The sequence below is a fragment of the Dendrobates tinctorius genome, unplaced genomic scaffold, assembly GCF_039654945.1.
Source record: "Dendrobates tinctorius isolate UK_male_01 unplaced genomic scaffold, ASM3965494v1 ptg000151l, whole genome shotgun sequence".
Lineage (NCBI taxonomy): Eukaryota > Metazoa > Chordata > Amphibia > Anura > Dendrobatidae > Dendrobates > Dendrobates tinctorius.
Genome location: NW_027361818.1, coordinates 30,441,934 through 30,456,356, shown reverse-complemented (window position 1 = coordinate 30,456,356; position 14,423 = coordinate 30,441,934). Strand labels below are relative to the sequence as shown.

General features: G+C 39.6%; 1 protein-coding gene across 1 annotated transcript in view; it reads left to right on the top strand.

The window, feature by feature from the left end:
• The first annotated feature begins 309 nt into the window (after positions 1-309).
• LOC141050166 (alpha-N-acetylneuraminide alpha-2,8-sialyltransferase-like) overlaps positions 310-14,423 on the top strand; it is a 36,912-nt gene continuing 22,798 nt past the window's right edge. Inside the window, exons 1-4 of the mRNA XM_073546999.1 lie at positions 310-368; positions 2,130-2,188; positions 3,944-4,127; positions 5,897-5,983. Coding sequence (XP_073403100.1) covers positions 310-368; positions 2,130-2,188; positions 3,944-4,127; positions 5,897-5,983 — 389 coding nt within the window. The remainder of the gene's footprint in view (positions 369-2,129; positions 2,189-3,943; positions 4,128-5,896; positions 5,984-14,423) is intronic.

Below are 14,423 nucleotides of genomic sequence, written 5' to 3'. Positions count from 1 at the left end.
AACAGATTCGACTGACCCGCAGAAATTGTTCTATTGGTATAGAACTCTTAAGTTTGGGCGGGTGTGAGGATGTAAAGTGCAATAATGCATTTGTGGTGGTGGCCTTATGGAACATGTCTGTGCTGATGGTCCCATCTATGGATTTTGAAATTTGCAAATCCAAAAAGTCAATAAAATTTTGACTGTATTTCCAAGTCAGTCTAATATTGAATTCATTATTGTTCAAGTGACTTAAAAAAGCATCTAGTTGTGACATAGAACCATGCCAGATGAATAGTATATTGTTAATATAGCGAAGACAACAAAACCATGACCCGGTATGACAAGGACCGTATCCCTCTCCCACAGCCCCTGGAAAAGATTAGCATGTGAGGGCACACACGACGCCCCCATTGCTGTTCCCTGGAGCTGTAGGAAGGGGTCGTGTTGAACACAAAAAAGTTTTGAGTCAATATAAAGTGTAACAAATTCAGAATGAATTGGATCAATTCTCGTTCAGGGTTAGTCATATTGAGAAAAAATTGGGCAGCTCGCATCCCGTAGTCATGATATATCGACATATACAGGGATTCCACATCGCAAGTAACAAGCCACATGTCACTCTCTAATGTGAGACCATCCAGCCTTTTTAGGACATCAGTAGTATTCTTTACAAAGGATGAAAGTGTTTCGACACATTTTTGAAAATAGAAGTCAATGATTATGCAAGCTGGTTCACAAAGACCCACAATGCCAAAGACAATAGGTCTGCCTGATGGAAATAGGGGGTCCTTGTGAGCTTTGGGAAGCAAATAGAGTGTAGGAGTTACTGGATGTTCTGGTAATAAAGCCTCCCTCATCTTTTTAGAGATAACAGTAGATTCAACTCCTTCATCCAAGAGGTAAGTTCTCTTTGGAAAATGGATAAGGGTATAGAGTCCAAGCGACGTTAGCAGTCCTTATTATTAAGCAGTCTGAATGCCTCTGCCTCGTACATCTGCACCAGCCAAATAACCACCTTACTCACCCTTGTCCGCACTCTTGATAACAATATCTTTAATAATTTTAAGCATCCTAAAAGCTTCTCTCAGAGGGCGGAATAGATTATCCTGTGAAATTTGAGGATCGAGCTTGTTGAAGTCCTCCTTCACCAACTTAACAAATATCTCATTTTGAGGACATGCGGACAAAGGGGTAAACACGTTAGACCGCCAGTCCAGATGCACTGGAACAGAGGAAGTCTCAGATGATAAATTCTCAGCTGCAAAGATTTCAAGATCATGAAGTGCCTGCAGTTCAATCGCAGACATAGATGGATCCACCTTGGGAGAGAAATGTTTCTTAAGAATAAGTTTACAAGCAAAAAGTTCCAGGTCCTTGATTAGAGTGAATCGATCAGAACCCTCCACCGGTGAAAGGGAAAGTCCTTTTGACAAGACCTCAATTTGTGATGAAGATAAAGAATGTTATGAAAGGTTGATTACATTCAAGGTCTCTTTCCTTTCTTGTCTCTCATGTTCTATGAATGTTTTTTCCCTTTTGAAACCGGTGTACGAAGATGCTGGTGATGATTGTTGATTGGACCTCCATTTATGATTGGTCCAAATCTTTTGTCTAAAAAATGATCACCACACGTTCCTTCAGAGGCAGTGGAAAGACTAGATATAGATTGTGATCTAGATTTGATTTTGGGTTGCTTCCGGCGCCAACGGTACACCCGTTTAAGCTGGTAATCTTTGAGGTCACGTCGATATTTTTTAGTTTTATTGTTTTGTACCTCAAGTTCCCATTTTAGGAGATTTTCTTCTAAAGATTAATCAACCTTTTTGTATTCGTCACCAGAATTTTATCACGTGTGACTTCAATTTCCTTTTCAATTGATTCCAAAGTTTTCTTTATCTGTGCCTATAAGTAGCTCCAACAGAGTGCGAGAGCACTTAGTGAGAGTGTCCTCCCATCTATGGATGAAGGAAGGATCCTCAACATCCAATGTGGGGAATAGTTTAATGCAAAAACCTCTTGGTATTATATCCTTTTGTAAATAATTTTCTAAAGCGGCCTTGTTCCACCAAATTGTAATCCTTTTTCTTATAAGTTTCCTAATTTTCAGTTTCAATTTCTTTTTTTATCATGTGTTTCTCTATCATTAGGCTGCCCCTCACCGAATACCACCCCGAGTTGCGTTACCCAGGTTTTGTCCATGTAACCTGTAAGGGAGTATGTAAACACAATATAAACAATAATAATTATCAACCTATAAACAATATCTACGTGGCCAAGCGATACGCACCCCTAAGCCTAAATCACTATACCTATACTAGAAAATCAGGGGATCTTTTGAAAAAATAACATAGTAAATTATTGTACCAATTAGACTGAAAAGCAATAATATAAATCTCAAGATCCAAGTGAAAAAAAAGGGGATTCCATAATCGATCAATAAAAATTTTATTTGCATATATTACAAAATAGACAGGACATGAGGCATACAGATGAGGTATACAGCTAAAATCAAAGTACAGATGATAATCATGGAAGACAAAATGGTGCACTAGGAAGAGAAAACAAGAAGAACAAGTGTCTCATAGCACCTGATTGCATGGAAGTGAAAAAACATCCACAAACTGTAAGATAAACAGACTTATAGGTCTGATAAAAAAGCTCACAGGTAAGGAGGTACTGAAGGTGACAATCTAAATGAGCTCTAACAGCAGAGCCGAGGCTGGTCAGCCAAACAGCTTAGCTGCATATAGATACAAGAAAAAGTGCAGAGTAATAGCCAAAATCAGGTCTAACCGCAGAGCCGAGGCTAACTATCCAGACCGCTTTGCTGCATATGGATCCAAACCAGAGTATAGATAATTACGGACGGAGTTGTCTCAAGCAAACAATAAAAGAATAGCATATAATCAAAATGTTACCTTGAGACATGATGTAAAGTACATGAAGGGGTGCAGGGACACGCAAGCCACGACGCGCGTTTCACCGCCTTCGGCTTTGTCAGTGAGGCGTGTTTAGACCTAATTTTGGCACTTCGTTTTTAGGCTTAGGGGTGTGTCCCGCTTGGCCACGTAGACATTGCTTATAGGTTGATAATTATTATTGTTTATATTGTGTTTACAGACTCCCTTACAGGTTACATGGACTATAAGAAACCTGACAAAACCTGGGTAATGCAACCAGGGGTGGCATTCGATGAGAGGCAGCCTAATGATAGAGAAACACAAGATATAAAGACTTGAAACTGAAAATTAGGGAACTTTTTTGGAAAAGGATTAAAATTTGGTGGAACAAGGCCGCTTTAGAAAATTATTTACAAAAGGATATAATACCAAGAGGTTTGCGCATTAAACTATTCCCCACATTGGATGTTGAGGATCCTTCCTTCAACCATAGATGGGAGGACACTCTCACTAAGTGCTCTCGCACTCTATTGGAGCTACTTATAGGCACAGATAAAAAAAACTTTGGAATCAATTGAACAGGAATTTGAAGTCACATGTGATAAAATTCTGGAAATACTCCCTAGTGACGAATACAAAAAATTTGATTCATCTTTAGAAGAAGATCTCCTTAAATGGGAACTTGAGGTACAAAACAATAAAACTAAAAAATATCAACATGACCTCAAAGATTACCAGCTTAAACGGGTGTACCGTTAGCGCCGGAAGCAACTCAAAACCCAATCTAGATCACAATCTATACAGTATCTAGTCTTTCCACTGCCTCTGAAGGAATGTGTGGCGATCATATTTTGGACAAAAGATTTGGGCCAATCAAAGATGGAGGTCCAATCAACAATCATCACCAACATCTTCGTACACTGGTTGCAAAAGGAAAAAAACATTTATAAAACATGAGAGACAAGAAAGGAAAGAGACCTTGAAGGTAATCAACCTTTCACAGCATTTTTCATCTTCATCACAAATTGCGGTCTTGTTAAAAGGACTTTCCCTTTCACCAGTGAAAGGTTCTGATCGATTCACTCTTATCAAGGATCTGGAACTTATTCTTCAGAAACATTTCTCTCCCAAGGTGGATCCATCTATGTCTGCGATTGAACTGCAGGCACTTCACGATCTTGAATCCTTTGCAGCTGAGAATTTATCATCTGAGACTTCCTCTGTTCCAGTGCATCTGGACTGGCGGTCTGAAGTGTTTCCCCCTTTGTCCGCATGGCCTCAAATTGAGATATTTGTTAAGCTGTAAAAGAGGACTTCAACAAGCTCGATCCTCATATTTCACAGGATAATCTATCTCGACCTCTTTTTCTGATCCCCCTTTGTATCCCCCTGTGTACAATAAGGATTTCTGCTAAATGGAATATTTTTTTAAAGATGATGCAATAAAATGGATTTTAATTGCCGAGTAGGAAGAATCCTCTGGAATCATTTGTTGTTTCCTGTGGCTAGTCCAAGATTACATCCGTCCAAGTCACACAAATTCAGTGGCCTAATACCGATGCTGCCATTTGGGAATGTGTACATTCTTAGATTTTCTTGTCATGTCCCATTTAGGACAGGGTGGTGAGGGTGTACTATTTAAGGGCAAAATCTTTTTACAAAAGATGCACATTTCACTCTACATATCTGTTAACGAGTCCAATTTAGCAACAATACATCCCATGACAATGCTACATGACACATGTTCCTTCCTTGGTTAAGGATTTTTTTTTACATAAGGGAGTGGGGGTAAAATGAAGAAATATAAGTTTTTTGTTTTGTATCAATATTTTACTAGCCCAATGAAGCAACTGTACTCACCATAACAATCCTGAAGGCTGGTGTTGCATCTGCCTATCCCTGCATGTACTTACCTACAAATGTAGCAGTCTTGGTTATGACTTTTTGTCAGAGAGGAGGAAGAATAATGTTTGTTATAAAAAATAATTGTAAATATCTATTGAGTTCTCATGCGAACATTAAAGCATGGATTAAATGGAGCAAAAGCTGGCTATGTGACCTACATATGACCCTTGTCTTCGGCTGAGATCCCCCTGCCTTACACTCTGGCAAAGAGTTAACTAAATTTGTAATCTGATAAATAGCAGATGGGAGCTCCATCCATTGCTTGTATAATAATGCAGAAGGTGACAGATTTTTGGTCCTTGCCTGCATTGGGCTGCTTTGTTCCATCCAAATTATGAATATTGAGGTTTTTATGAACAGTATAGATAAAACTGTTATGAAAGTCATATTTTTGGAGGCGTGACAAAGTGGCGCACAAAGTGCATTGTCTTACCTCACCTAGTGGTTATAATAACACTTTCAATCTAATAATGGAATAATGCACAGATGGATGATGCTATCCATGCCATGTTTCCTCTTCATAGAAAGGTAAAATTGTGATAGGAAACATGACAGTAATATCTCCCTGGCCAATATTAATTCTGGCTTAATACATGTAATACAATTGAATGTGTTGCATAAAGCACAGAGCCACAATGCTGAAAATATGTCTCCTATATCTTTAGAACCTACACCTATCACAAAAAACAATATTCATATGTGGTAACATGGCCCCGAAAAGTCTGGGACATTGTCCTTTGCTGCTTTTAAAGTGAGGAAGAGCCTAACTGCACAAGGACAGAAAAGTGTCTTCATCTTCACATCAAACTTTTGGCTCATATTCAAACTGACCACTTCAAAGGAAGCATCTGCATCACAGACTTTCTGTTCAGCAGGTGGTCATTGAGAAAATGGGAGGAAGACATTGTCAGCTCTTCTTCCCGTGGCCTTGATTCACAGTTCGTAGCGATGCTCCTATGCTCGAAATGAAGATAACAGTGTGCTTAATTTGTCAATGCAGGTGTGAGATGTAGACACAAGATATTCACAGGGGCCCTCCACTGTTATTGTTCATCCTTGATGTGACTCTCCCAGTTTATAGTTTTGGTCTCCTAACATTTATTTTCTAGGCTGAATTTACCTCCACTGAATTGGACTCAAGATGTCGGGACTAAGACGGACATTGTCTCTGCAAACCCAAGCATCCTAATAGATAAGTAAGTTTCTGGGATGGGTAGCCAACGAAAATTAGACATCAATGAAAGTATTTCCACATTGCAAAGTAATGGCATACTTCTAGAATCATAGAATCATAGAATGGTAGAGTTGGAAGGGACCTCCTGGGCCATCTGGTCCAACCCCCTGCTCAAAGCAGGATTCGCTAAATCATCCCAGTCAGATGTCTGTCCAGCCTCTGTTTGAAGACTTCCATTGAAGGAGAACTCACCACTTCTCGTGGCAGCTTGTTCCACTCATTGATCACTCTAACTGTCAAAAAGTTTTTTCTAATATCTAATCTGTGTCTCCTCCCATTCAGTTTCATCCCATTGCTTCTAGTCTTTCCTTGTGCAAATGAGAATAAAGTTGATCCTTCTACAATGTGACAGCCCTTTAGATATTTGAAGACAGCTATTAAGTCTCCTCTCAGTCTTCTCTTTTGCAAACTAAACATTCCCAAATCCTGCAACCTTTCCTCATAAGACAGGGTTTGCAGACCGGTCACCATTCTGGTCGCTCTTTTCTGAACTTGCTCCAGTTTGTTGATGTCTTTTTTAAAATGTGGTGCCCAAAACTGGACACAATATTCCAGATGAGGTCTGACCAAAGCGGAGTAGAGGGAAATAATGACTTCACGTGATCTAGACTGTATGCTTCTGTTAATACATCCTAGAATTGCATTTGCCTTTTTTGCTGCTGCATCACACTGTTGACTCATATTCAGTCTGTGATCTATTAGTATACCCAAGTCTTTTTCACATGTGCTGTCACTTAGCCCTATTCCTCCCATTCTATATATGCTTTTTTCATTTTTATTGCCCAGATGTAGTACTTTGCATTTCTCCCTGTTAAAAACCATTCTGTTAGTTGCTGCCCACTTCTCCAGTTTATTTAAATCTTTTTGAATTCTCACTCTCTCTTCTCTAGTATTATCTATCCCTCCTAGCTTTGTGTCATCAGCAAATTTAATCAGTTTACCCTCAATTCCTTCATCTAAACCGTTGATAAAGATGTTGAACAATACAGGGCCCAGGACAGAGCCCTGTGGTACCCCACTTGAGACATTCTTCCAACTGGATGTGCAGCCATTTATGACCACTCTTTGGGTCCGATCACTAAGCCAGTTATGAATCCACCTAACAGTTGCCTTGTCCATTCCATACTTAGTCATTTTTTCAATAAGGATTGTGTGAGATACTTTGACAAATGCTTTGCTGAAGTCAAGATATACTATATCTACAGCATTTCCTTGATCCACCCAATCAGTGATTCCGTCATAGAAGGAAATTAAGTTAGCCTGACATGACTTATTAGTTACAAACCCATGCTGACTCTGTTTAATCACTTCATTCTTATCCAGGTACTGACATACATGTTGTTTAATAATTTGTTCAATGATCTTTCCTGGTATAGAAGTCAGACTCACCGGCCTATAGTTGCCTGGGTCCACCTTCTTCCCCTTTTTGAAGATAGGAACAACATTTGCTCTTCTCCAGTCTTCTGGCACTTCTCCTGTTCTCCAAGAATTTTCAAAGATTATGGAGAGGGGCATCTTCCAAGCCTTCTTTATCAGTGGTGATCAAACCTCTGGAATCCAAAAAGATTAAGGAAATGAAGGTGCCCTCTTCATGTATTACTGAGTCCTCTCCATTGTACTAATGCCCAGAGTGAGTGTGGGAAATTGCAGCCTAGTTTTATTGAAGATTTTTTTGGGCACAGTGAGTGACCCAAGAGGACTAAGGTTCAGAAACAAAATAAAAGGAGACACAGCACTAAACTAGCAAGGTGGCACCTTTATGCTCAGCATTATTGGACATCCCAGAAATCGAACCTCCACCATTCATAAAGTTATGGTGAAAACTGGCAAAATGTAAGCACTGGGGTCCTGGGTTCAAATCCAACCAAGGTCAATATCTGCCAGGAGTTTGTATGTTCTTCTCGTGTTTACATGTGTTTCATCCGGGTTCTATGGTTTCCTCCCACATTCCAAAGACATACTGATAGGAACTTAGATTGTGAGCCCCATTGGGGACAGCGACGATAATGTGTGTAAGGCACTGTGGAATTAATGGCGCTATATAAGTGAAAATAAATAAATAAATTAGTGTACATAATGCAAATTCTTTTCCAAGTCAGTGGTGGTCATGGTTTCTCGTTAGGAGACCCTCATGAGCACTGTTGAAAAAGTCAGAGCATTTCAAGGAAAAAACATTAATATGAAATGATAATTAACAGCGATATTCAACCCAGTGGTCAAACATTGTTCCCGTTTCATCAGCTTCATGGTCTCCAATGATGTTTCAGCATGAACATTTGATCAGTTGGCTTCAGCAGTTCTATGTCTATGCTGGATGTCATACCTGGAATAATGAAGAGAAGAGAATGGAGGGAGACTGAGAGGTGATGAAACAGGATTATCAAGAGGTCAGTGACCATTACTACCTAGATTATGTAATGCCATTCATTGTCATTACTAAAAATGTTTGGACAAGCACTTGAGTGAAAGGAGTAGAAATCCAAATCCTCTCATCTGTCTGGATCTTGAGATATTGGGCTGCAGCAATGAGCTGAATATTTGTCCTGATTAGTGTTGAGCATTCCGATACCGCAAGTACCGGTTATCGGCCGATATTAGCTGTATCGGAATTCCGATACTGGCTTTCGATACTTTTTTCATATCGGATACCGGAATCGGAAGTTCCCATAATGCTATGAGCCCGCTTGCTTTGATTCAGCCAATGGGAATCCTCAGAAGTGTGGGCACATCCTGTTAGGCATATAGGCATGTTAACTATTGACATGGCTGTGATTGGCTGCTGAATAATGTCATGATGCACTATAAAAGCCGCCGCCGCCGCCATTTCTGGTCACTCTGCTGTGAATTCAGTTAGGGACAGGGTGCTGTTGAAGACTGTGAGGGACAGTTAGAAATAGCGATTCTACACAACATATTGTGCTTTACCCAGGCTACATAAACCACCACTGTAGCTTGCTTTTCCCTAGCAGCAGTGTTCACAGCTGTCTGCAAGGGCTGTGTGAGTGCAGCTCACGCTGAGTAGTGTGTCCTGCAGCCACGTCTGGTTGTAGGCCGCCCAGCGTGCCTCACTGCTTCCTCATACATTTTCTTTTTGAGCTGCTTATTTTTCAAAAATTCTATCTAGTGTGCTTCCATCCGTATCCATATACGTTGGTTGCAAACACTAGTAGTAGACAGCGGAGCCTTTCTGCAGCCTTTCAGTGCTAGTGCCCACTTAGCTGCACTGTTCATGGCTGTCTGAGAGGTCTCTGACTGTGTGTGAGTGCAGCTCACGCTGAGTAGTGTGTCCTGCAGCTACGTCTGGTTGTAGGACGCTCAGCGTGCGTCACTGCCTCACACATATTTTTCTTTAATTGCAGCTCATTTTTTCTTCTCTATTAGTGTGCATCCATCCGTATCCATCTACATTGGTTGGTTGCAAACACTATATAGGAGTAGATAGAGGAGCCTTTTTTCTGGCTTGTGCCCTTCAGCTGCAGCCAGATTAGTATTACCCAATTTTTTTGGAGCCTCATCTTTTGCATTGTAGGTTACCTGCCTGCATTGTAATAGCTCCAAAAAGTTGGTGATACTATCACTTTCAAATCTTAGGTCACATCCTTTTAGTATTTTTTCACAAAAAACAACAAAGTTCACCAAACACTACATTTGAAAGTTGTGTAGGCCACATTAGCTCCTATTAAAGTGTAGTCCACACACACACTTCATAAAATTAGTGTTTATTCGGTCGTCCATGACAGCACCACCTGAGAGAGGGGATCCGCCCTTTAGGAACAGGAAACCTACAGATACAAAAAGGGTGGCACCTCTCCCACGCATCAGTTGGTTTCCTTTAGGACGATAATAAATCTTAAGGCCCTCAACAAGTTTCTGGTCATACATCCGTTTAAAATGGAAACAATTAAATCTACAATAAAATTGCTGTTCCAAAACTGCTTTATGGTGGTGTTAGATTTAAAAAACGCATACTACCACATACCCATCCATGCAGGCCATCAGCGGTTTCTCAGAGTGGCGGTTCAGTTGGATGGGTCAATTCGACATTTCCAATATGCGGCCCTCCCCTTTGGAGTGGCAGTCGCTCCCCGAGTATTTACTAAAGTGATAGCGGAGGTCATGGCCCATCTACGTGAATCAGACATTCTGGTGATCCCCTACCTGGACGATTTTCTTATTGTAGGCAAAACGGCAAATCATTGTTTACAACAGCTACAAAAAGCAATGTCTGCCCTAGAACGGTTAGGATGGTTGCTGAACGTCAAAAAATCTTGGTTGCAACCAATGAGAGTTCAACAATTCTTGGGCCTAACCCTAGATTCTGAGAAACAGGAATGCAGTCTGCCTCCGGAGAAGCTTGTTCGCCTCCATTATCAGATCCTGAACGCCTCCAATAACCCCACCATATCCCTCAGGAAAGCCATGTCTCTTCTAGGCTCTCTCTCGGCCTGTATCCCGGCAGTCCAGTGGGCCCAGTTTCATGCAAGGAAACTACAGAGCGAGGTCTTATTACAGCAAAAAGTCCTTGGGGGTTACTTAGAGGGACAGCTAACCTTGTCCCGTAACACAAGGGAGTCCCTAGAGTGGTGGTTAGACAAGGATAATTTGTCTAAAGGGGTGCCCTGGGAGTATAACGTAACCCGCATAGTCACCACGGATGCTAGTCCTTCCGGTTGGGGAGCTCATATGGGTGAAATACTAGTCCAGGACCAATGGCAACATCATCAGTTAGGAATGTCGTCTAACCTAAAAGAATTGACAGCAGTGGAGCAGGCGGCTAAAAAGCTCCTTGTGTATCTACAGGGCCATCACGTGCGAGTGTTCTCCGACAATCAGGTCACCGTGGCATATATCAATCACCAAGGCGGGACCCGTTCCAGACCCCTGATGATTGTAGCAGAGTGGTTGTTCCAACTAGCAGAACAATACTTTCTATCTTTAACAGCGTTGCATATAAAAGGAAGAGACAACATCACGGCAGACTTTTTAAGCCGCAATCAGCTAAAGCAAGGGGAATGGTCCCTAAACACCTCCATATTCAATCTGATTGTACAAAAGTGGGGATATCCAGAGGTATGAAAACAAACAAACCAGCTCACCAAGTGTTCACCGCAGACCTCGGAGCTCCGTCTGGACTGACGTGTAATCAATAGGAAAAAGCAATTAGTTCCAGCTGCGTGTAAAAAATTTCTTCTTTATTTCAACATTAAAAATATGTCATCTTCATAGTATATGCCATACACACGGACACGGCAACGCGTTTCGATCTGTAAGATCTTTGTCAGAGCCATAGAGATACACTGATCTCAGCTGCATATATACTACATTTGATCCAATGACATGCACAAATACAATCACATGACAATTAACTCATTAAAATTACATAGCAATGTACAAAATAAATTAAAACACATGTTGCAAAAGAGAAATATTTATCTTTTCAACAATAATGAAGCATTAGGTCATTTCGTTTATTTAAACCATTCGGGGATCGGACATCTAGGTGATAAATCCAAAAAGCCTCTCTTGTTAACAGGCGTCGCTTTGAATCTCCGCCGCGGAAAGGAATTTTAACCTGTTCTATTCCTTGCACTTTGAAACTCGAGGTATTTCTAGCATGGTGCCTAATGAAATGCTGCGACACAGCTGATATATTACGATTCATGTTATTCGTATTCTCAATATCATGTAGATGTTCCCTAATGCGCATCTTCATTTTTCTAGATGTGCACCCTATATATGATAATTTGCAAATAGTGCAATCTATCTTGTATATTACATTAGTTGAATTACAATTGATATATTGTTTTATGGTATATTGCACTTTATTTGCCGCATCAGAGAATTTTTTTGTGACATTTGCATATCTACATGTTTTGCATTTTGTAGCTCCACATCTGAAAAAACCATTGCAGGTTAACCAGGTTTTATTAGTTTTATTATTGAGAGAAAATAAATTAGGTGATAATTTGTCTCCCAATGTAGGAGCTCTTCTCGATACTATATTAATACCTGGCTTTAATATATCGGCCAATTTGCTATCTTCATATAAAATGGGCAAATATCTATTAATGATTCCCTTGATTTGTGGAAATTGGTGACTAAACTGAAAACAAATATACGGTTTCTTTCCAATAACTGTCTCATTTGCGTTGCCACCAGAAAAAATCATTTTATTGCGTTTTTTATTTTTTACTATTTGTTGTGCTCGATTTAAAGACCAATCCGGATACATGCGATTTTTTAATTTTTTCTTTACATGTTCCAGTTCACTATCTAGATTACTCTCTTCACTACAATTACGTTTAACCCTTGTGAGTTCTCCTACTGGTATTGCTTTGAGGGTATGTTTATTGTGACTGCTAGTCGCATGTAAGATGGTATTCCCACTATAGGGTTTATGATGTGTTTTCGTAGAGATTATTTCCCCCTCAACACCAAATAAATCCAAATCCAAAAAAGATATATGTTCCATATTATGTTCATGCGTAAATTTAATATTGTATTGGTTAGAGTTTAGATATAGCATAAAGACAGGTATGGCAGATACATCTCCATCCCAAATTAATAGGGTATCATCGATATATCTGCCATACCATGCCACCTGTCCATAAAAAGGATTGGAATCTGAGAAAATAAATTCATATTCCCAATACGACATAACCAGATTTGCAAGGGACGGTGAAAATTTGGCTCCCATGGCTACTCCCTTCAACTGTAAATAATAACACTGGTTGAAGGAGAAAAAATTATGTGACATCAAAAATATTACTACTTGCAAAATATAATTAATTAGATCCATAGAGTAGTTACTAAACCTTTTTAAATGAAATTGCAAAGCTCTTATTGCTAAATCATGAGGGATACATGTATATAATGATACTACATCACAACTAAGCCATGAATATGATGACAGCCACATCTTGTTAGAAAACATTTGTAACACCTGTTTGGAATCTCTAATATAGCCAGGCATCCTCTGTACAAGGGGTTGCAACAATGTGTCAACCCATTGTGACAAATGCTCATGTGCTGAACCGATGCCCGAGACAATCGGTCGCATAGGAGGAATGCCACAGCCTTTGTGTATTTTGGGTACTCCATATATAATTGGAAGCACCGGTTTTTTCACTTGCAGATATTCTGCCTGTTTTTTAGTAATGACTCCTAACTCCAAACCTTCCATGATAATTTGATTAGTTTTATCCCTAAATTGTTCTAAAGGGTTATAATCCAGTTTCCTGTATGTCAATTCATCTGACAATAACTCAATCATTTTATCATAATAATCTTTAGAATCTAGAACCACAACTACCCCACCTTTATCTGACATTTTTATAACAATATCTGTCATTGATTTTAATTCTCTTAGGGCTATAAATTGCTTGCCAGATAGATTTTTAAATTTACTATTTTTTTGATTAAACAAAATTTGCAATTCCTTTTCCACTATATCTTGGAATCGGTCCATACACTCAGATCTCGCGTGGACCAGATAGAAATAGGGATTTTTTGTGGAAAAATTTAATGACTGATTAACATATTCCATCTCTCTATTTTTTTCTGTATCCAAATCTTGTAAAGTTACCAATGACACCTGCTCCTGAAAGTTCATATGTAAAAATTCGTTAGTTATTGTCTGAGTGTTGTCATCACATTCTCCTTCTTCATTCATTGTTGTTTGTGAATCATTCATAAAGTGTTTTTTGACAGTCAAGTTCCGCATGAACTTATTCACATCTAGTATAGTTGTGAACAAATCAAAGTCCTGATCCGGAGCAAAGTTTAACCCCAAAGATAAGATCTCAATTTGATCTGGAGTTAAATCTCTGGATGAATAATTTTGCACATTCTTAATTACTTGGTCATGTAATGCTTCTTGCGGGTAGTAATTCCTACTGCGCCTGTGGTGCTTGCGACCCCCGCGCCTCTTGCGTTTTTTGAAAAATGTTGGCCTATATTCACACTGGTTGGTGCATTATCGTCTGAAGCACTCAAGTAATTATCAGAGGAGTCTGGGTCTGATGATGTAAAGGAAACATGCGGTTTGTTCAGTCTAGCTCTTGAATATTTGCGTTTTTTATGAGCATGGCTTTGTTTGAGAATGGACTTAGGAGTTTTATCAAAATTAGTCCACTTGCCCCAGTCATATACTTTGTTGCTTGTGTAATCATTAGTATCTCGCACAAATTTTTTCTTTTTTCTAGTAATAACTTCTTCCTCCAAAGCTGAGACTTTCTCATTTATTTTTGCTATGGAAGAATCAAACTGTGCCAATGTCTTGTATTGCAGTATAGACGAATTAACTGTTTCCATCTCCTGCTGAATGTCTTTCAGTTTAGTCTCTTCCTGCCGAACAATCAGTTTCATTAAGTTCTGAGAACAATTGCCTAGAATAGTATTCC